This window comes from Spermophilus citellus, assembly GCF_964194105.1.
Source record: "Spermophilus citellus genome assembly, chromosome: 4".
Lineage (NCBI taxonomy): Eukaryota > Metazoa > Chordata > Mammalia > Rodentia > Sciuridae > Spermophilus > Spermophilus citellus.
Genome location: NC_138185.1, coordinates 225,899,996 through 225,920,503, shown reverse-complemented (window position 1 = coordinate 225,920,503; position 20,508 = coordinate 225,899,996). Strand labels below are relative to the sequence as shown.

The window sequence follows — 20,508 nt, the reverse complement described above, 5'->3', positions numbered from 1 at the left end:
ACCAAGGCCTGGGGCAGACTGGCTCCTGCCCCAGCATCAGGACAAGGAGGAGACTTGCAGTCAGAGACCACATGCCCTACTGCTATTGACCTTGGTGCTTCAGAGGGCCACACTATAAATGAATGACACTGTCCACAGACGCACCCAACACAGAGGGGGGCAGAGAGCCAATTTTAAGACCTTTTTAATTTTTTTTTTTTTTGGTAGTTGTAGGCAGCATGCCTTTATTTATTTATTTATTTTTATGTGGTGCTAAGGATCGAACCCAGTGCCTCACACTTGCAAGTGCTCTGCCACTGAGTCACAGCCTCAGCCCCACATTTTAAGACATTTTTATTCATAGTCTAAATATCAAAAAATGTAGAGAGAGAAGAGGGGAGGGGAGGGGAGGGGAGGGGAGGGGGGATAGTAGAGGATAGGAAAGGCAGCAGAATACAACAGACACGAGTATGGCAATATGTAAATCAATGGAAGTGTAACTGATGTGATTCTGCAATCTGTAAACGGGGTAAAAATGGGAGTTCATAACCCACTTGAATCAAAGTGTGAAATATGATATATCAAGAACTATGTAATGTTTTGAACAACCAACAATAAAAAAATAAAAAATAAAAAAAATAAATAAATATCAAAAAATATTTTATCAAGCAAACATTTTGTGGAAAAGTCAGTATAAAATACATTACTGAGATAGCCTTTATTTTATAGATATTTTAAAAAGCTCACAGAGCAACCTAGGAGGCTGAGGCAGGAGAATCACAAGTTCAAAGCCAGCCTTTAGCAATTTAGTGAGGCCCTATGTGACTTAGCGAGACCCTGTCTCAAAACAAAAAATAAAGGGCTGGGGTTGTAGCTCAGTGGTAGAGCACTTGCCTAGCATGTGTAAGGCATTAGGTTTGATTCTCAGCACTGCATACAAATAAATTAAAAAGTCCATAAAGAGAGAGAGAGAGATAATTTTTTCAATATTTATTTTTTTAGTTTTTGGTGGAACAACATCTTTATTTTATTTTTATGTGGTGCTGAGGATTGAACCCAGCGCCCCACACATGCCAGGCGAGCACACTACCGCTTGAGCCACATCCCCGGGCCCTAAAAGTATTTTTTTAAAAATAAATTATAAGTAAATAAATAAAAATATTTTTAAATAAATAAAAAGGGCTAGGGATATATGGCTCAGTGGTGAAGAGCCTCTGGGTTCAATCCCCAGTACCAAAGTGAAAAAATTCTCAGAAACACTTTATTTGAACTATTCTGGCTGTGGACAGAATAATCTTAACCAAAAATAAATAAATAAATAAAAGAGTAAAAGTTTTAGAATCAAGGTAACCTCAACTACAATTTAGCTACATTTATTTATGACCTGAAGCCATTAACTTTTTTTTTTTTTGTACTAGGGATCAAACCCAGGGTCTTATGTGTACAGGCAAGCACCACCAACCACTCTACCATCCCCCTGTCTTCATTTAACTCTTTTTTTTTCTTTCTTTTTTTTTTTTTTTTTTTGTACTGGGAATTGAACTCAGGGGCACTCAATCACTGAGCCACATCCCCAGTCCTATTTTGGACTTTTACTTTAGGGACAGGGACTCATTGAGTTGCTTAGTGCCTCACTGTTGCTGAAGCTGGCTTTTAATTTGTGATCCTCCTGCCTCAGCCTCCTGAGCTGCTGGGATTACAGGTGTGCCATTTAATCTTAAATGTTTAAAAGTCCAGGTTGGGAATATATCTCAGTGGTACAGTGTTTGCCTAGCAGCACCAAGCCCTGGGTTCAATCCCCAGTACTGACAGAAAAAAATAAAAATAAAAAGACTGTACTTTTTATTTTTTAAAAAGCACTGCCACGAAGCACTGCCATGGCAGTGCTTTTTTAATTTACCATGGTAAATTTTGTCCTCATGATCTCAAGCGCAAACATGTAAAGTGACGATAAAATCCCACTGAAGGGCTGGGGGCAGCTTGGTGGTTCTGTACCAGCCCAGCAAGCCCAAGGCCCTGGCTTCTATCTGAAGTACCATAAAAAAATAAATAAATAATAAAAAAGGTTGAAGAATCCAAAAAGGTAGCACAGTGAAGCATTTCTTGACACTCTGCATACAGCACTTAAAATCCAGCAGCACACTGAACACCAAGAATCAAGTCGAACCTCTTGGCACCAAAGACAGAACACCACTCAGGTAACTGCGACTACTACTCGCAGGTCTTCAGCCGGAACTATTCTGCCAATGCTGGACCCCAATTTACCACATGGCTCATGTCAGATGACAAGTGCAGGCGATGCACAGGGTCTGTACAGAATGGATACTTCTGAGCTGGGTGCGGTGGCACACACCTCTAATCCCTGTGGCTCAGGAGGCTGAGGCAAGAAAAATGCAAGTTCAATGCTAGCCTCAGCAACTTAACGAGGCACTTAGCAATTCAGCTTTGTCTTCACACAGCTGTGCTTGTCTCTGGCTCACTTGTGAGCCATCCTTGAATACAGAACTCTTGGCCTGAGATCTGAGGGGCTCCAGAGGGCACAAGTGAGAGTTCTGCTTGGCCCACAGCTCTGCTTCCCACTCTGTGCTTGCAGCCACTGCTACTGGATGGGGACTGGCTCTACCCACCAGTCACCCATTGGCTGGAAGCCAGTGTCTCTGCAGGTGGTCCCTGGGATTGACACTATTTTGGGGCTTTGCTCACTGTGAGGACGGGCAATTCAGGTTGGGAGTGTAACTCAGTGGTACAGTGCTTGCCCAGCAGCCACCAAGCCTTGGTTCAAACCCCAGAGAACTCTAGTCCTGACACTTCCTGCCCACCTCTGACCAGAGCTCTTTGACCTTTCTTTCTGGAAACCCCAGGAAGAAAGACCCAGGATCCCTGAGGACCTTAGGGAGGTGAGCTGGTGATGAGATAAGCTATGTTACAACAGTCCTTGCACCATATGAACATCTGTCCTGGCCGCCAGCCTCCAGCCACCAGCTGAGCTGAAGGGCACAGCCCATTTGCTCATGACTGTACTGTCTTTGCACTAGGCAGACCACTCAGGGTCTGAGAGGACCCTCAGCAGAAGCACTCCCCAGGAGTGTGCTAGCCAGTTTCCTATTGCTGTGACAACAGGAACTACCTGAGGAAGGAAGGTTTATTTTGGCTTCAGGGCTTCATCCATGGCCGGCTGGTCTCCATTTCCTTTACCTGTGGTCAGGCAAAGCATCATGGCAAGGAGCACGTGCTGGAGCAAAGCTGCTCACCCTATGCTGGCCAGGTAGCAGAGAGGAAGGGGTGGGCCCCAAGAGCCCCTTGAAGGGCACACCTCCAGTGACCTACCTTCTCTCAACAGCATCATCAGCTGGGGGTCACTCCAGACCCAAACCTTAACATACGTCATCCAAGAGTCCCACAGTCACAACAAACACTGTGTCCCCCTCTACCCTTACAGATACCCAGCAATTCTCCTCACCAGACTATGAGGATGGAAGCTGAGGTCCTACCTCCCTAAGACAAGGCAGGAGAGCTCGAGGGCATTTCTCTGTCATCGATAGTCTCTTGGACAGAGATTGCCTCACCTGCTCATGTTTCAAGATAACCATGCTATAGTCAGGGCCTGGGCCCTGCACACTCAATGACGCGCTACTAACTCACAGGTTTCAGGTAGTAACACTGCAGCCAGTGGACACTTCACTTGGCAGCCACAAGCTTCCAAATATATTCCCATCACTGAGTCACTTTTTTCAAGTGAATTTTATTAACATTTGTACACTGTTCTATCCTAAATTGGTGAAATTCAAGACTCAGAAAACAGACATGCTGTGCTAGGCTTTATTTAACATTGCCTCTGTGATGACAAGCCAGCTTGGGACCAAGGTCAGGAGGGAGCAGGTGGTCCTGCCAGGAGACGGAGGCCCAGGGCTCTCGTAAGTGGAACCCAGGCTCTGGTGGGCCAGCATCAGCATGGGCTCCTAACTGCTCCTCTTCTCTTGTTTCCATCTCAGCCTGTTCCAAATCCTCTCCAGGGCCACCTTCCCCATGAAGAAGGTGATGACAAAATTACGCTTGTACCAGTCTCTGCAGGGAAACAGGAGGCATCCAGGATGAGCCCCAGGGATGGGGCCTGACAAGCAAGCAGCTCCAGCAGAGGTGAATTTTGCTCTGCCCTCCTCCCCAGGTCTTCCCCTGCCCCAAGCTGTATCTCCACAGAAGGCATCTTTCCTGCCCTCCCATCAGGACAGGTGCAGGTGAAGCATCTGCCCCCATCCTCTGGTCTTGCTAAAGGACTCCTAAGAGCCTGCCCTCTGTCTAGTGGCCTTCTTGGAGAGATAACTGAGGAGGGATGCAAGAGGACCAAAGAGCCACAGCCAGCAGGCTCTGCAGGAATCGTGGGTCAGTCTTGATGTGGCCCTTATTTGCATGACAGCACACAGCAGAAGCACTGCAGTGTGAAAAGCTAACTCCTGGCGAGCCTGACATCGTGATGTTCCATGTGCTCCTCTTGTGGGGGACCTGTGCTTCTGCGTAAGCTGATTCTAAGGAAACAGTTCATACTGTGCTGGGGGAGTCTGCACTGCCTGCCAGTTACTGGACAGAAGCTGACAGAAGCCTATACATGGGAGGAGCCTGGAGAGCTCACGTGAGGGGAGGTGCACAACAAAAGCTTGGGTCAAGCTGGGGCTACCGCAAGGACGACACATGCCTGTGCAGCTTCTATTTCAGAGTTACACAAGTGATTTCAGGACCTCTGTGTGAAGGAAGGAGAACAACCCAGGGTGCTAAGGCAGCCACAAGAGGTGAGCCACCTCCACACTCCCTGACCGAGGACATCTGTTTCCACCTGCTGATGTGAGGCTGCAGTGAGGAGCAGTGCCTAAGACAAATGGCTCGGGAAGGCAACCTTGAGGACCAAGGTCTGGGGTTCAGGAAAAGCCAGACTCCCCTGTCACTAGTGCAGACACCTGCCTGATGTATGGGTGGGAAGGGTGCCCTGTGCCATCCACATCAAGCCTGTGGGGAGCAGGTCTGGTGCAGACAGGCTCTTGGTCCGCACACTCACTTGGCTAAAAGCTTAACCAGCACAGAGAGACGCTCCACAGTCTTAGGAGCAGGACCCAGATGTTTCAGGACTAATCTTTGATCAAGGCTCCTTTCAGGAGCTCATTCAGCTTCAACTATCATCAGTGTCCTCTTGGTCTTCCCTCACTTGCCCATCTGACTCTGTCACTGTTTTATATTTTTAATTTTTTTTTAAACAAAGCCTTTTTTTTTTTCAAAGAGAGAGAGAGAGAATTTTAGTATTTATTTTTTAGTTTTCGGCAGACACAACATCTTTGTTTGTATGTGATGCTGAGGATCAAACCCAGGCCGCATGCATGCCAGGCAAGCGTGCTACCACTTGAGCCACATCCCCAGCCATTTTAAAATTTTTAAAAATACTTTTTTAGTTGCTGATAGATCTTTATTTATTTTTTTTTAATATGTGGTGCTGAGAATCGAACCCAGTGCCTCACACATACCAGGCACATGTGCTACCACTGAGCCCCAGCCCCAGCCCCTGTCACTGTTATATTTTAAAGCAAATCTAAACTACCAATCTATCATTTCACCTGGATATACTGGTATTTTACATGTTATCTTTTTTTTTATTCCATCTTGGTATACATGTCAGTATTTTAATTTGATATTTATTAATATACTGTTTTGTTTTTATTTACTTTGTTTTCTCAGTTTCCTTCTTTCTGTTTAATGTCCTTAGGATTAACTGTTGAGATCATATTAGATTGTTACACATTCTCATGTCTTGACATTCTGTAATCTCCCTACCTGATTGTTGTTGTGGTTTTTGGGGTTTGTGTGTGTGTGTGTGTGGGGGGGGTGTATGCGTGTTTAGCCTCTCTAAATGTACATGTATTTTTTTTCCTTTTTTAAAAATTTATTCTGATTTGTAATATATGATGGCAGAATTGCAATTCACTTTATATTACACATATAGAGCACAATTTTTCAAGTCACTGATTGTATACAAAGTATTTGTGTCTTATACAGGTCCTTAGGGTAATGATATCTCACTCATTCCACCATGATTCCTAACCCTTTGCCCCCTCCTTTCCCCTCCTTCCCCTTGCCCTATCTAAAGTTCTTCCATTCCTCCCATGATCCCTCCCAATCACTATTATGTGACTGCATCCTCATATCAAAGAAAACATTTAGCCTTTGGTTTTTTTGAGATTGGCTTGCTTCACTTAGCTTTATATTCTCCAACTTCATCATCTGCAAATGCCATGATTTTATTCTCTTAATGCTGAGTAATGTTCCATTGTGTGTATATATACCACAGTTTCCCTAACCATTCATCTATTGAAGGGCATCTAGGTTGGTTATTATTAGCTATTTAGCTATTGTGAATTATGCTGCTATAAATATTGATATGACTGTGTCCCTGTTTTACATGTTATCTATAACTCACTAAAATATTTTTTAAAAACCCATAATCACCATACCATCACTGCATCTAAGATGATCCATAACTAATATATAGTCCCTGCCCAACCTCCTCCATCTGCCCAAATCTCTCTTTCATCCAAACATTTCTTTACAGCTGCAGTGTGTCAATCAGGGCCCAAACAAGCCTAGACATTGCATGAAGCTTCTTTTAGTCTACAATAGCTGCCCCCTGTCCCTGCCTCTTTTTTGGTGCCAGAGATGACACTAAGGCCCTTGAGTATGCTGGAATGCTCTACCACCCTAGCCCCTTTTTTTGTTGTTTTCCTGGCTACTTGTTGAAGAGCCTGACGCACTGGCTTGCAGAATCCTCAGTGTTGGGCATCTTCGAGCTTCACCTCAAACACTGTCTTCTACGTTGCCCCTTTAGTATTTCCTTGCAAACCAGCATTTTGTTTGAAGGCCCAAACACATTGTAACTCCATCTTCTGTAAGAACCATACACAGGGCATTGTCTGTGCTTCCGTCCTGTCACAGAGGCTGCCCTGCTCCATGGTGTGTGTGCTGGGGCTGCAGGTGTGTCATCCTGACCCTTAATTATTCCATCCCCACCAGTCTTCCAGCCAGGGGTGTTGGCTGCCAGGGTAACTGTTGCGTAGGTCTGTTACTTCATTAGAAAAATGGGAACTTGCTAAGTCATCTCTCTGTACTGGTTGTCTTTCTCCTACAGAGGCAGTGCTGCTTTGTGTGGTCACCATGATACACTGCTGGTGCAGGAAAGGCAGAAAAGTGGGGCATTCTTTGGAATCTTTCCTTCTGTTTATCAATTTCCAGACTAACGACTTGGTAGTGTGGCCATACTGAGGTGACCTGTAAGCTTCGACCAGTCATCTGGAATGCAAAGGTATGTGTCTGCCTGACATCTTGTCAGCCACCACCTTTGGGAAGCTGACTGACAGCCTCCTTGCTTCCAGCCAGTCAATGTCTGCACTCAGCCTGCACCCTTCCTACCCTGCACAGGCTTTTCGAGGAAGCACAATGAACTAGTGTCCAAGGACTAGGAACAAGAACTGCCATGGCATCATGCCAATAATCCGTGGCTAGCCATTTTATTTTAAAGTGCAAGTGAAGTGGACAAAATCATGCACTTCTACCTCTGATATAAATCTCAAAACTGCTAAATTCAGGTCAGAAAATAATTTTGCCCAATCCAACTTTTAGGAAGGAAAGAAACACTTACCTATTATAATACATGTGCTTCTGAAAATTTTTACTTAAAAATTCCTTATAAAAGTCAGCCATTTCTTCTGCATTCAAGGTTGCTTTTTGACCTGAAAGTAAAATTCAACATTAAGACTTCAGGACAAGTCAGGCACAGTGGTGCTTGCCTATAATCCCAGTCACTCAGAAGGCTGAGGCGGGAAGATCGCAAGTTCAAAGCCAGCCTTAACAACTTAGCAAAGACCTAAGCAACTTATAAGACTCTGCCTCAAAATAAAAAATAAAAAGGCTGGGGATATAGCTCAGTGGAAGTTCCCCTATCTTCAATCTCTAGCACCAAAAAAAAAAAAAAAAAAAAAGACTTCAGGACAAGAGATATTCAAAAAACCTATTAGAGCTAATAAACAAATTCAGCAAGCTTACAGGATACAAAATCAACACACAAATATCAATTTTATTTCTACACACTAGCAATAAACAATCTGGTGTTGATTTCCTTTTGTTTGTTTTTTGTAGCATTTGGGATTAAACCCAGGCCTCACACACACTAGGCAAGCATTCTACCACTGAGCTACATTCCCAGCCTTTTTTTAAATTTCACTTAAACATAGTGTCTCACTAAGTTGCCCAGGCTGGCTTCATCTTGTGATCCTCTTGCCTCAGCCTCCTGAGTAGCTGGAATTATAGACATATGCCACTCACCTGACTGCAATGAATAATCTGAAATAAAATTAAGAAAACAACTCCACTCACTATAACATCAAAAATAATAGACTTAAAACCAGACTTGATAGGACACACCTGTAATCCCTGCTACTCAGGAAGCTGAGACAGGAGGATTGCAAATTCAAGGCCAAAGTGGGCAACTTAGTGAGACCTTGTCTCATGATAATAATTAAAAACAAAAAAGGGGCTGGGGATGTGGCTCAAGCGGTAGCGCGCTCGCCTGGCATGCGTGCGGCCCGGGTTCGATCCTCAGCACCACATACAAAGATGTTGTGTCCGCCGAGAACTGAAAAATAAATATTAAAAAATAAAAATAAAAAATAAAATGAAAATACTTAAAAAAAAAAAAAAAAAAGGCTGGGAGATGTAGCTCAGGGGTAGTGTGCCCCTAGCTTCCATCTCCAGTACCGCCAAAAAGTAAAAATTTAAAAATTACTATGGATGTAGTTTGGCAGTTCAGAGAGTAAGAACACTTGTCTAGCATGCACATCACACTGGGTTCAACCCCCAGTACCACACACACAAAAAGACAGACATGAATGAAGCTAGAGACTATCATGCTAAGTGAAATAAGTCCATCCCAAAAAACCAAAGGCTGAAGGTTCTCTCCGATATGCAGATGCTAACACACAACAAGAGGGAGTTGGGAGGGAAGAATAGAAGTTCACCAGATTAGACAAAGAGGAATGAAAGGAAGGAAGGGAGATGGAAATAGGAAAGACAGTAGAATGAATCAGTCATAACTTTGCTTTGCTCATATATGAATACATGACCACTGAAACTGCTCATCGTGTACAACCACAAGAATGGGATCCAAATTGGAATAAGTAATACTCCATGTATGTATACTATGTCAAAATACACTCTACTGGGGCCGAGGATGTAGCTCAGTTGGTAGAGTGCTTGTCTTGTACACACAAGGCCCTGGGTTCAATCCCCAGCACCACCACAGAAAAAAAAAAAAAAAAAAAAAAGAATGAAAGAAAGAAAGAAAACTGGGCTGGGGATGTGGCTCAAGCAGTAGCGTGCTCGACTGGCACTGGGGCCCGGGTTCGATCCTCAGCACCACATACAAACAAAGATGTTGTGTCCGCCGAAAACTAAAAAATAAATATTAAAAAGAATGGTAAGAAAGAAAACCAAGATGACAACTGAAAACAGGAGTGATGTTGAAGGCAGGAAAGAAATTTGAATCAGTATAGCTACACTGGAAGGCAAGGGACCCTGGTCCACAGCCCTGCCTTTTGTGGCCCTGACAAGAAGCTCTAGGTTTAAACTAAGGGAGAGCTGAAGTGGGGCAAGAAGCATGCATAATAACGCAATCTTGGTCAAATTGTGGCTTCTTTTGCTCAGATGAGACAACTCTTGGTGGGCTCCTGGACAACTTTAGGATGGAGCCTGGGTGCCACAAAGACCAAGTCTTGGTGAGGATGTGGGGAAAAAGGTTCACTCATACACTGTTGGGGGGACTGCAACTATTGTGGAAAACAGTGTGAAAATTCTTCAGAAAACGGAATAAAACCACTATTTGACCCAGCTATCCCACTCTGTGGTTTATATCCAAAGGACTTAAAATCAGCATACTGCAGTGATGCAGCCACATCAATGTTTATAGCAGCTCAACTCACAATACCTAAACTATGGAACCAAACTAGATGCCCTTCAACAGATGAGTGGATAAAGAAAATATGGTATATATACACAACAGAAAACTACCCAACCTTTAAGAAGAATGAAATTTTCATGTTTGTTGGTAAATGAATGGAGCTGGAGAATATCAGGCTAAGCGAAATAAGTCAATTGTAAAGAACCAAAGGCCGAATGTTATCTCTGAAATGCAGATGCTAATTCACAATAAGGGGAAGGGGCTAGGGAAGAATAGAAGTACTTTAGATTAGACAAAGGGGAGTGAAGGGAGGGGAGGGGGTGTGGAGGTAGGAAGGTTAGTAGAATGAATCGAAATTATTACCCTACGTGCATATATGATTTTGCGACTGGTTTAATTCCACATTACAGGGGCTGGGGATGTGGCTCAAGTGGTAGCGCGCTTGCCTGGCATGCGTGCGGCCCGGGTTTGATCCTCAGCACCACATACAAACAAAGATGTTGTGTCCGCCAAAAACTAAAAAATAAATATTAAAAAATTCTCTCTCTCTCTCTCTCTTAAAAAAATAATAATTCCACATTACATGTACACATCATGTATAATCAGAAGAATGAGAAGTTATACTCCATTTATGTATGATGATACATTCTACCATCATGTATAACTAATTAAGGAAAAAAAAAAAAAAGACCAAGCCTTGATTAGAAGTCTAACTCAATCTCCAGGGCAGGGCAGGACTGGAGATGGAGCTGATCACAGATGCCCAATGACTTAATCCACCATGCCTGCCTAATGAAATCTCCAGGAAGCCCCTACACCTTGGGGTTCAGAGGGCTTCCAGGCTGGCACAATCTTCAGGTGCTGGGAGGTGGCATGAGGAAGAGGCATGGTAGTCTGTGCCCCATACCTAGCCCCCAAGTGTCTCTCTTCTAGCTTTTCCTGATTGGTATTCTTTGTAATAAACCAGTAGCAGTAAGTAAGTCACTTCTAAAAATTCTGTTCCAGCAAATTACAAAGCCTTCAAAGGGGGTCAGGGAGACCCTGACTTATAGCTTATCAGTCACAAGTCTAGGAGGTGGGACTGGCCTTTGAAGTGGGAGCAGTCTTGGGGATTGAGCCCTTTAACCTGTGGGATTTGACAGCAACTCCAGAAAGAATGTATCAGAATTGAATTGAATTACTAGACACCTAGTTGGTATGGAGAACTGGACAAATAGGGTTGAAAAATATAACCATGTAGCTGGGAACACCTGTAATCTCAGCTACTGGTGAGGCTGAGGCAGGAGGATCACAAGTTTAAGATCAACTTGGGATCAGTGAGATCCTTTATCAAAATAAAATAAAAGGGCTGGGGTGTGGGGTGTGGCTCAATGATAGAGTACTTATCTAGCATGGAGGCCCCAGGTTCCATCCCCTATAAGGCAAAAAAAAAAAGAAAGAAAGAAAAAGAAACAACCAAAACAACAACAACAAAACAATACCAATACCATGAACTTGGTGTCAGGAGGAAGAGACCTGTGGATCCAGTAGTTCACCTGTAGGTATACTACACAGCACACATCTGCTCACAGCTGCATGAGTCATAGTCAAAGAAGGAACAACAAATATCCTTCAACTGAGGACAGAGAAAACGCACTCCATCCATAGCATGGAACAGCATTTGGTCATAAGGAAGGGTCTCGGAAGCACTGTAACATGGACGAGCTGGACGCAGGGTAAGCCCAGGTGGGGGCAGCAGGCAGATATACGCTGCATGATCCATCATCTGCCATGTGCAGAACAGGTAACTCCAGAAACAGACAGCAGACTGGTGCCTTCGGGGTCTGGAGGGAACTGAAACTGACTGTTAACAGGTAGAGGTTTCCCTCTTTGCAGATGGAAATGTCCTGGGATTAGACAGTGATGTGCGGATGATCTGTGAACCCTAAAAACCCAGAATTACACACTCTCAAAGGGTCAATTTTAAGGTATGTGGATTATAACTCAGAAAGGAAAAAAAAGACTAAGGGCCAAAAAGTTAGATGCTGTATCATCAGACCTACTAATTACAGGAGACTCCACACCCTACGCAGGCCATGGCACGTGCCTGCCTTGCCATGCTGGGCCAGTGTGCACAGACCCTCACCAAGGAGCTGTGACGGGGCAGTGAGGAGCCTCCCAGCCCGGGGAAGGCAGGAGCCTGCCTGCTCAGTGGGCTCAGAACACTGAGTGAGGGTGCTGGGCGGGGGGCTGGTGCAGGGACAGACACAGCCCATCCCCATGGTTGGGTGGTACCACTCTCGGAATCACCCATTCATGAGCCCCAAGAAGGCCCTGGCGGAAATCCGCAGAGCAGCTCAGGCCCAGGCTCTTACACCAGCAGTGGTGGGTGAGAGAATGAGATTGTGTGGTGGGGAAAGGGTGAGAGACTGCACCCTGGCTTCCAGGCCCAAGTCCTGAACAAGAACTACCATCTCCTGTAAGAGCCTGGGCACTACACTCAGGGCTAGGGCAGAGAAGCAGCCAGGCCTGCTGCTCCCACCCTGTAGGGGTGTTATGCTCTAATCCCCTGCCATCCACCTCCAGCAGAGTTATGGCCTGGCAGCATGGCTATGCTGAGGCCACAGCCCACTGGGATGCTCAGGTCAGTCAGCTGGGAGCTGACCAAGTGCATGTTCCCAGACAGAAACAAGCACACTGTCCCCTCACAACAGAGGCCAGGAGCCACACTGCTCTGGCACCCGCCAGGCCCAAGCAGTAGTGTGTGTGGCTGGAGCAGATGGTGGCTCAGCTCCGCAGCACTGCTGTATCCAGCCTCGGCTCTGCCACTCACTAGACAGTGCAGGCGACTTCCTATCTATACCTCTGTTTACTCAATTGCACAATGCAGGCAATGGCCACGGCGTCCCATGCACTACTGCTGACACAGAGCAAGGTGAGTGTCAGATTCTTGTCACGGCTCAGCAGTTATCTACTATGCAATGCACACAAGGCAGTTTATTCACAAGTCCTCTCCTGGCCAGTCTTCCTATTACCCTGTCTTCCCCTGCTGCCCTCCTGCTCAGCACCCTCTCCACTTACTTCCTCCCTACTTTCCTGCTAGTTTTCTCGGATCTACACACCTGGCAGTGCAATGTCCCAGTACCCTCTGTCTGCAGACTCCCCTCCTGCCCCACTGGCATGTCCACAGCTCTGCCCCCTCCAACCTGTCCCCAGTGAGGAGGACCATGCTGGGACTCAAGGACCATGACTGACTAGGAGGATGGAAGCTACTTGAGCAAAGATGGGAGCAAGTAGTTAACTGAGGGGCAAGAGGTGACAAAGGCTTGCAGGAAAGATGACTTGTGGGCTGGTGTGAAAGATGAACAGGGCCCTGCAGGATAGAGGGGGTCACTCCAGGCCAAGGACCAGGCCAGGCAGGAGGGCAGGTGGAGGTGCAAGGAGGCGCTCTGAATGAGGGACAGTGGTGCCAGGCTGAAGAGTACCAGAGCGGAGTCCAGAGGTAGGCACAGGGTGGATGAGGGCAAGCAGCAGCAGCAGCTTTGAGGGAGGTGGCCTTCATGGTCCTTAGAGCTGTGTGCCTCCCAATAGTTGGGTGCAGTAGTAGCACATGCCTGTAATCCCAGCAGCTCACAAGGATCACAAGTTTGAGGCCAGCCTCAGCAACTTAGCAAAACCCTAAGCAATTTAGCAAGACCTTATCTCAAAATGGAAAATAAAAAAGAGCTGGAATGTGGCTCAGTGGTTAAGTGCCCCTGAATTCAATCCTCATTACCAAAAGAGAGAGAGTGAGAGAGAGAGAGAATGAATTGTGGCCCCCAAGTCAGCTTCTGAGGCCGCTCTTAGCCTTCCATGGCCACGTGAGGAACTGAAGAGGTGGGAAAAGCAGCTCCTCCCAGCAGCAGCAGTGGAACTGTTCCACTGGATAGACAGAGCCAGTCTCTGTCCCCAACTATCTGTGTGGCCTTGAACGATGACTTCCTGTACCTGTTCCCTCATCTCCAGCATGTGGTCATAAAAGCACACCCTCACAGGCAGCTCTGAGACCTGACACTGGTCATCGAGGCAGGAGGGACACGGAACGCAGACTAAGCAGCACTGCCATGCCCAAGGACTCCCAAGGGGTTCTCAGGATAGGCCTGCGGGCACCTCAGTGCCAACACCCCTAGGCAGATGCTCTGTAGAAAGCAGGGGTACCAGGAATCTTTGCAAGTGGCTCATCTCCACAGCTGCCAGCACTGCAGCTTGTTACTGAACATAAGTGGGAGTGGGGAAGGGGAAGCAATCCATCCCATCACCACTGATGGGGCGCCGACCGGGTGCTTCAGACACCAGCTAATAGGGAACCCAGCTCCTGAAGAACAAGTACACAAGTGATAAAAGAAACAAGAAGGAACCCTCTCGCCCACTGTGCTGCCCACCTACAGTGACATTTAATTTAGGGACAACAGAATGGAAGTCAACGTATTTTGTTTTCTGTACCTGGAGAAGACCAAGAGTTTCCCCCATGGCTAGTCATCCAGTAAATATGCAGTGAGTGAATGGGCCACCCAAGCCCTATCTATCCCACTATTTTTGGATTCAGAGACACTTTCTGCCCTTTGCAATTAAAGATAATTCTGCAAGGGACACCCCGCTAAACTTGCATATTCCCCACAGTGAGACAGATGTTGGCGAGACAGTTCTGGCCTTTACTCTCCTACTTTCTGGCATGTGGGTGACATGTGCAGCTAGACCCTCATGTGAACTTCATGCTGCACCAACCATCAAGCTCACTCCACCAGCACAGTCTCTCAGCAGGAAAACCATCCTGTGAATGCAGAAAACACAAAACCATGCCTTGTTTCAGATATACTACAAAGTTTGGAGTCTGACAGCTTTTTCTCCTCACAATCACTTTGTTACTAACAAAAACTTGGTGCAGCTTTTTCAAAAGTCCAAATGGGCCGTGTCATCTCTGCCACCAGTGCTCACCCATCTACTGTTCATGGCTAACTGTACAAGTCTGGATACTGACCCCTTTGTCTGCCCAGCCCCCCAGGCTGCCTCCATCCTGCGTTTCCATGGCAGCAGCCCGGCTCATTCAACACAAGCCTGGCTAACAGGGTTCAGCAGCTGGAAGTCTGCCTGGGGAAAGGCCAGCCTCAGGCTGGCTTCACTACTGTGGGGAGGACAAACCGGGGTTGGGGGAGGCATGGGAAGCCAGTTTACAGATGGGTAAAAGAGTAGGAGACAAAAGTTTAAAAATGAAAAGGAAAAAGGAAGGAATCCAAGCATTGCTGATTCCACTAAAGACAGGCCATGGCAGAGGCTCTCTCCACCAGCTCCTGGGTGCTGAGCCTCCTGCAACATCACGGGAGATATCACAGGAGTCCTAAGGACACAGGATGTTTTCACTTCCCATGTTGCTACAGTTTGGCTCTAGAATGTCCCCAAAGGCCATGTGTTGAAGACATGGTCCTCAGAGTGGCACAAGAGGAGGCAGAGAAACCTTTAGGAAGTGGGGCCCATGGGAGGTCATTGGGTCACAGGGGCATGCTCTCAGAGGGGACTGAGGGCCACTTCCTCTCACTCCTGTTTCCTGGGCATGAAATGAGCAGTGTGCTCTGCCACATGCTCCAGCGACTACCATACAAACAGAGGCCCGAAGCAACAGGTCCACCCAATCTGGAGCTTAGACCTGCAGAACGTGAGCCGAGCAGGCCCCCTCTCTTCTGTTTTTTTTTTTTTTTTTTTTTTTGGGTGCTCTTCAACCCAACTGCACCCTCAGTTCATCAACATTACGCTTTTAATTATACATTTTAGAATGACTAGCTGACACACACCACCCTAAAGAGCTGTTGTTTTTGTGGTAATAACACTACATCTACTCTTAACACCCTTTAGGAACAGTACACTACTAATTGCAATCACCATGATGTCCAATGGGTTGCTGAATGTACTCAACCCACCCCTCTCACTGGGACTTCCTGTCCTCTGACAAGCAGCTTCCCTCCCCACAACTGAACAGCTGCCAAAATGGATGCCTTGGTTCATGCTCCCTCTCCCTAATACATGCTGTTGTTTTGTTACCAAATTAATTTTAAAATCTCACTTACGGCCAGCCTTTCAACATTTAGCAGAACATCAATAGGATGCTGTGCTATTAATAAGACTGAAAACAACCTCTCCCATCTGCTAGGAGAGTAGCTAGTTCCCAACCCACTTCTGCAGCAGGAGCCAGCCTGCTACCACCTGATACAGACCCCCCCACACACACACACACACCAAATACACAAAGAAGAAGATGAATTGAGGGCTGCTGAAACCCAGCAGGCCCTGGAGACCTGACTCCTTCAGGCAGAATCTAGGTTCTACCTCCTCACTGTGGGATCTGGGGTGGGGATTCTGCCATCAGTAAGCTTCAGGCTCCTCAACTGTAAAATGGTAAAATCATCAGCACCTCCTTCATTTGGTCTTCGTGGATGATACATGCAAGGACTTAGCACAGTGCCTGCAGAGCCAGGACCCCCATTAAGTCTGAGCTGCCATTCTTGTGTTATTGACAGGGCACAGTATCCTTTCCTGCTGCTGCCCTCCCAGATCTGGCCTGTCAGTATACCTAAGATAGGTGAGGCGGAAGCCAGGTTTCTCATGCTGTGCTGGGGTGCAGTTCAGTGATGGAGACCCTGCCCAGCAGGCATGGAGGAGGCCTGGGTTCAATCCCCAGCACTGCCCAAAAGAGAGAGACAGAAAGGTTGCCCCCGCCTCCCCCAGCACATTCTTCTGCATGAATCCTGGCCAGACTAGGAGTAAACAAGAAGGCAATGGTACTTCAGCCCAAGGACAGACTTGGCTTTTGGGGTCAATGGTTCTGGATTTTCCATGAGAATAATGTCTTTCTCTCTCTCTCTCTCCGTCTCTCTCTCTCTCTTTTTCCCCCCTTGGTACTGGGGACTAAACTCAGGGGCACTCAACCACTGAGCCACATCCCAGCCCTATTTTGTATTTTATTTAGAGACAGGTTCTCAATGAGTTGCTTAGTGTCTCACTTTGAACTCATCATCCTCCTGCCTCAGCCTCCCGAGCCTCTGAGATTGCAGGTGTGGCCACTGTACCTGGCTCCCAGCCCTTTTCTATATATATTTTAGTGACAGGGTCTCGCTAAATTGTTTAAGTCCTCGATAAGTTGCTAAGGCTGACTTTGAACTCACAATCCTTATGCTTCAGCCTCCCAAGCCTCTGGGATTACAGGTATTTGCCACTGGGCCTGACAAGAGCATAATGTATTGACGGTAGACATCTACTTAAAAAACAGTATGAATTTTTTTTTTTTTTATAAAGAGAGAGTGAGAGACAGAGGAAAGAGAGAATTTTTTTTTAATTTTTTTTTCTAGAGAGAGGAAAGGAGGAGAGAGAGAGAGAGAGAGAGAGAGAGAATTTATTTATTTATTTATTTATTTTAGTTCTCGGCGGACACAACATCTTTGTTGGTATGTGGTGCTGAGGATCGAACCCGGGCTGCACACATGCCAGGCGAGCGCGCTACCGCTTGAGCCACATCCCCAGCCCGAGAATTTTTTTTTTAATATTTATTTTCGGTGGGCACAACATGTTTGTTTGTATGTGGTGCTGAGGATCGAACCCGGGCCGCACACATGCCAGGGGAGCGCACTACCGCTTGAGCCACATCCCCAGCCCCAGTATGAAATGTTATTAAGGCCTGATATCAAAACCTAGAGAAAATGTCAAAGCTTATTTTGAGCACTAGACTTTTTGGCCAAAAAGAAAATGACAGGGCTGGGGATGTGGCTCAAGAGGTAGCGCGCTCGCCTGGCATGCGTGCGGCCCGGGTTCGATCCTCAGCACCACATACCAACAAAGATGTTGTGTCTGCCGAGAACTAAAAAATAAATATTAAAAATTCTCTCTCTCTCTCTCTCCTCTCTCACTCTCTTTAAAAAAAAAATTCATATTAAAAAAAAAATAGAAAATGGCAGTATTGGTAGATAAAGGGAACTGAAGTAATCTGGCACAAAAAAATGCCTGGTTAGGGGCAACAGGCCAGCAAATAGGTGAGAGAGGCAGGGACAGGGTGCCATGCTAGGCAGGTTCCTTCAGAGAAATGGGGCTGTCATGCTGTGGTGAAGAGAGACCAGGAACGTAAGCTGGGAGGCAACTGTCATACCTGTATTAGGTGGAAAGTCTGCTTGTGGTGCATAAAATGGACTTAAAGGGAAACACTTACAGGCTAAATTCTGGGTGTCTTAGTCCTGTCCACTCCCATACGCTGTGTGTGTGTGTGAATAAAGTTTCACTGGGACACAGTACTTCATTCAACAGCAGCATGGAATATTTCCGGCGGATATCCCATAGAGCCCACAAAAGGTAAACTATTCACTATCTAGTCTTTACAGAAAAAGTGTCCTTGCCTCTGATTTAAAGCTTGGACGTTGGGCAAAAAAAAACTAGGAAATTACTGCAACAGGCAAGGAATTAACAAGGACCTGAACTTCAGCAATGTTTCAAGGGCAGAAAGCAGCAAAAAATGTTGAGAAATGCTCCAAAGGTGAACCTGGAAACCAGAGGAAGGGCAAGGAACAGCTTCTCTTCCTTTCGCTTTCCCACTTATGAACTGACTCAAGAATCCAGGAGGAAGAGCTGGAGTTGGGAGGGGGTTGCAGAGGCCCTGGGAACTGAGGCTGGAAGTCCCCTGAGAGGGCACCACAGTACTCCGAGAGAGAAGAGGGAGCAATGGTCTGGAAGGGAACTCCCAGTGGTAAGAGGCAACGAAGGGAAAGAAGCCCTTGGGGGCAACAGAAGGGAGGAGATGACCCTGAGGCTGCAGAGGTGGGTAGGAGGCCTACCATGGATTCTCCTGCTGCCCTCCCCACCCAGCTTTCCACCAGCTCATACCACACCACATCAGCCAGAAGCACGGATGTACTGACCTGATCCAGGGCACAGGCCCAAGCCTTTGGCCTTCAGTCTTGAATGAATGAACTCCTCCTTTTCCTAAAAGAAGACACCGTCAGAATCCCCTCCGTCTCCACTTCTCTCAGGCCACAGCACATTCTGAAGCAGTCTGACGTGGGTTTGCTGAGGAATGGCTCACCTCAAGCCTGTTTTAAACCACCTGAATTTGGTTGAAAGTTTCATGCTTGAAACAGGATTTTAAAACTAGATGTTCAATAAACTCTGGGAAGCAGCTTGTTTATAAATCCAAAGAACATGATGAATAGATTCCATTTGACTTCGTCCATCCAAATGGATAAACGAAGTTCAGATGTTTTCCTTCTCAATTAGAATATTTATACTTCTTTCTCATATAGTTTACTTCTGAGTAAGCAGTTAAGAATTTTGAAATCTCATTGGGTGTGGTGGCCCACACTTATAATCCCAGTTACTTCAGAGGCTGAGGCAGGAAGATGATAAGTTCAAGTCCAGTCTCAGCAACTTAGGGAGACCCTGTCTCAAAAAATAAAATAAAAAGCGCTAGAGATGTGGCTCAGAGGTAGAGCACCCTTGGATTCAATTCCTAGTACTGCAAAAAGGAAAAAAAAGAGGGGCTGGGGATGTGGCTCAAGCAGTAGGGTGCTCGCCTGGCATGCATGCGGCCCGGGTTCGATCCTCAGCACCACATACAAACAAAGATGTAAAGATGTTGTGTCTGCCAAGAACTGAAAAATAAATATTAAAAAATTCTCTCTCTCTCTCTCTCTAAAAAAAAAAGAAAGAAATATCAGAAATAATGATAATATGTCACAGACACTAAATTTTTATAAACATGAACACACAGGTAAGACAGGTACTTCTGGTTCTGGCTTTACTGCTCACTTTCCTTCCTCAAAATCTTGAGATCTGTGATCTATGAATGGCCAGTGCTTCTCATGTACAGCTACAAGTTAAAAGGTCTACCCAGGGTGGAGTATCACCTAGTGTGTATGAGGCCTGGATTTGACCCCCAGCATTGTAAAAAGTAAAATTTAAAATAAAAAGGTCTACACACACACACACACACACACACACACACACACACAGTAAATGGGAGGGGGCAGGACTAAGACACACTAAACAGACATGAAAGAATCAGCACCCTCCAGTGGCCTCCTGTATCATCTCTATTCTCATTTGAAACCTGTACTTACCTTACTAAAAGTCAAATTCTGGTTTGCCCAGAATTGCTGATTCCATTCCTGCGTTTCTTGTCTTAATTCTCTAAGCTTTTGTTCCAACGGTGATTCGTTTTCAGGGACGTAAAAGTGAACAGGTCGAAGGTTTGAATATTTATCTGGGGGTCCTATCCAGTCATGGCAAGATTTTCTTGAAGGGCAGAATCTTGACACCTTGAAAGAATGCATGGCATTACACACAATCAGACAAGCCCCAGATATGATGAAATCAGCAACCCATATTTACTGAACTCCCTCCCTGGTTTTCTTGTTTTAAAACCACAGTATGCCCAGAGAATTTCCAAATTTATTTATTTATTTATTTACATACTAAGAATTGAACCCAGGAGTGCTTTACCACTGAGCTACATCCCCAGTCCTTTTTATTTTTTATTTTGAGACAGGGTCTTTCTG

At 45.9% G+C, this 20,508-nt stretch overlaps 1 protein-coding gene across 3 annotated transcripts in view; it reads right to left on the bottom strand.

Moving 5' to 3' along the window:
- Positions 1-3,784: 3,784 nt before the first annotated feature.
- Positions 3,785-20,508, bottom strand: part of COA8 (cytochrome c oxidase assembly factor 8) — a 29,515-nt gene continuing 12,791 nt past the window's right edge. For all 3 annotated transcript variants that reach the window (XM_081293382.1, XM_081293381.1, XM_081293383.1), the window contains exons 2-5: positions 20,071-20,268; positions 18,874-18,937; positions 7,652-7,742; positions 3,785-4,044 (exon numbers count right to left, since the gene is read on the bottom strand). In XM_081293382.1, the coding sequence (XP_081149508.1) occupies positions 3,939-4,044; positions 7,652-7,742; positions 18,874-18,937; positions 20,071-20,268 (459 nt within the window). In that variant the 3' untranslated portion in view covers positions 3,785-3,938. The remainder of the gene's footprint in view (positions 4,045-7,651; positions 7,743-18,873; positions 18,938-20,070; positions 20,269-20,508) is intronic.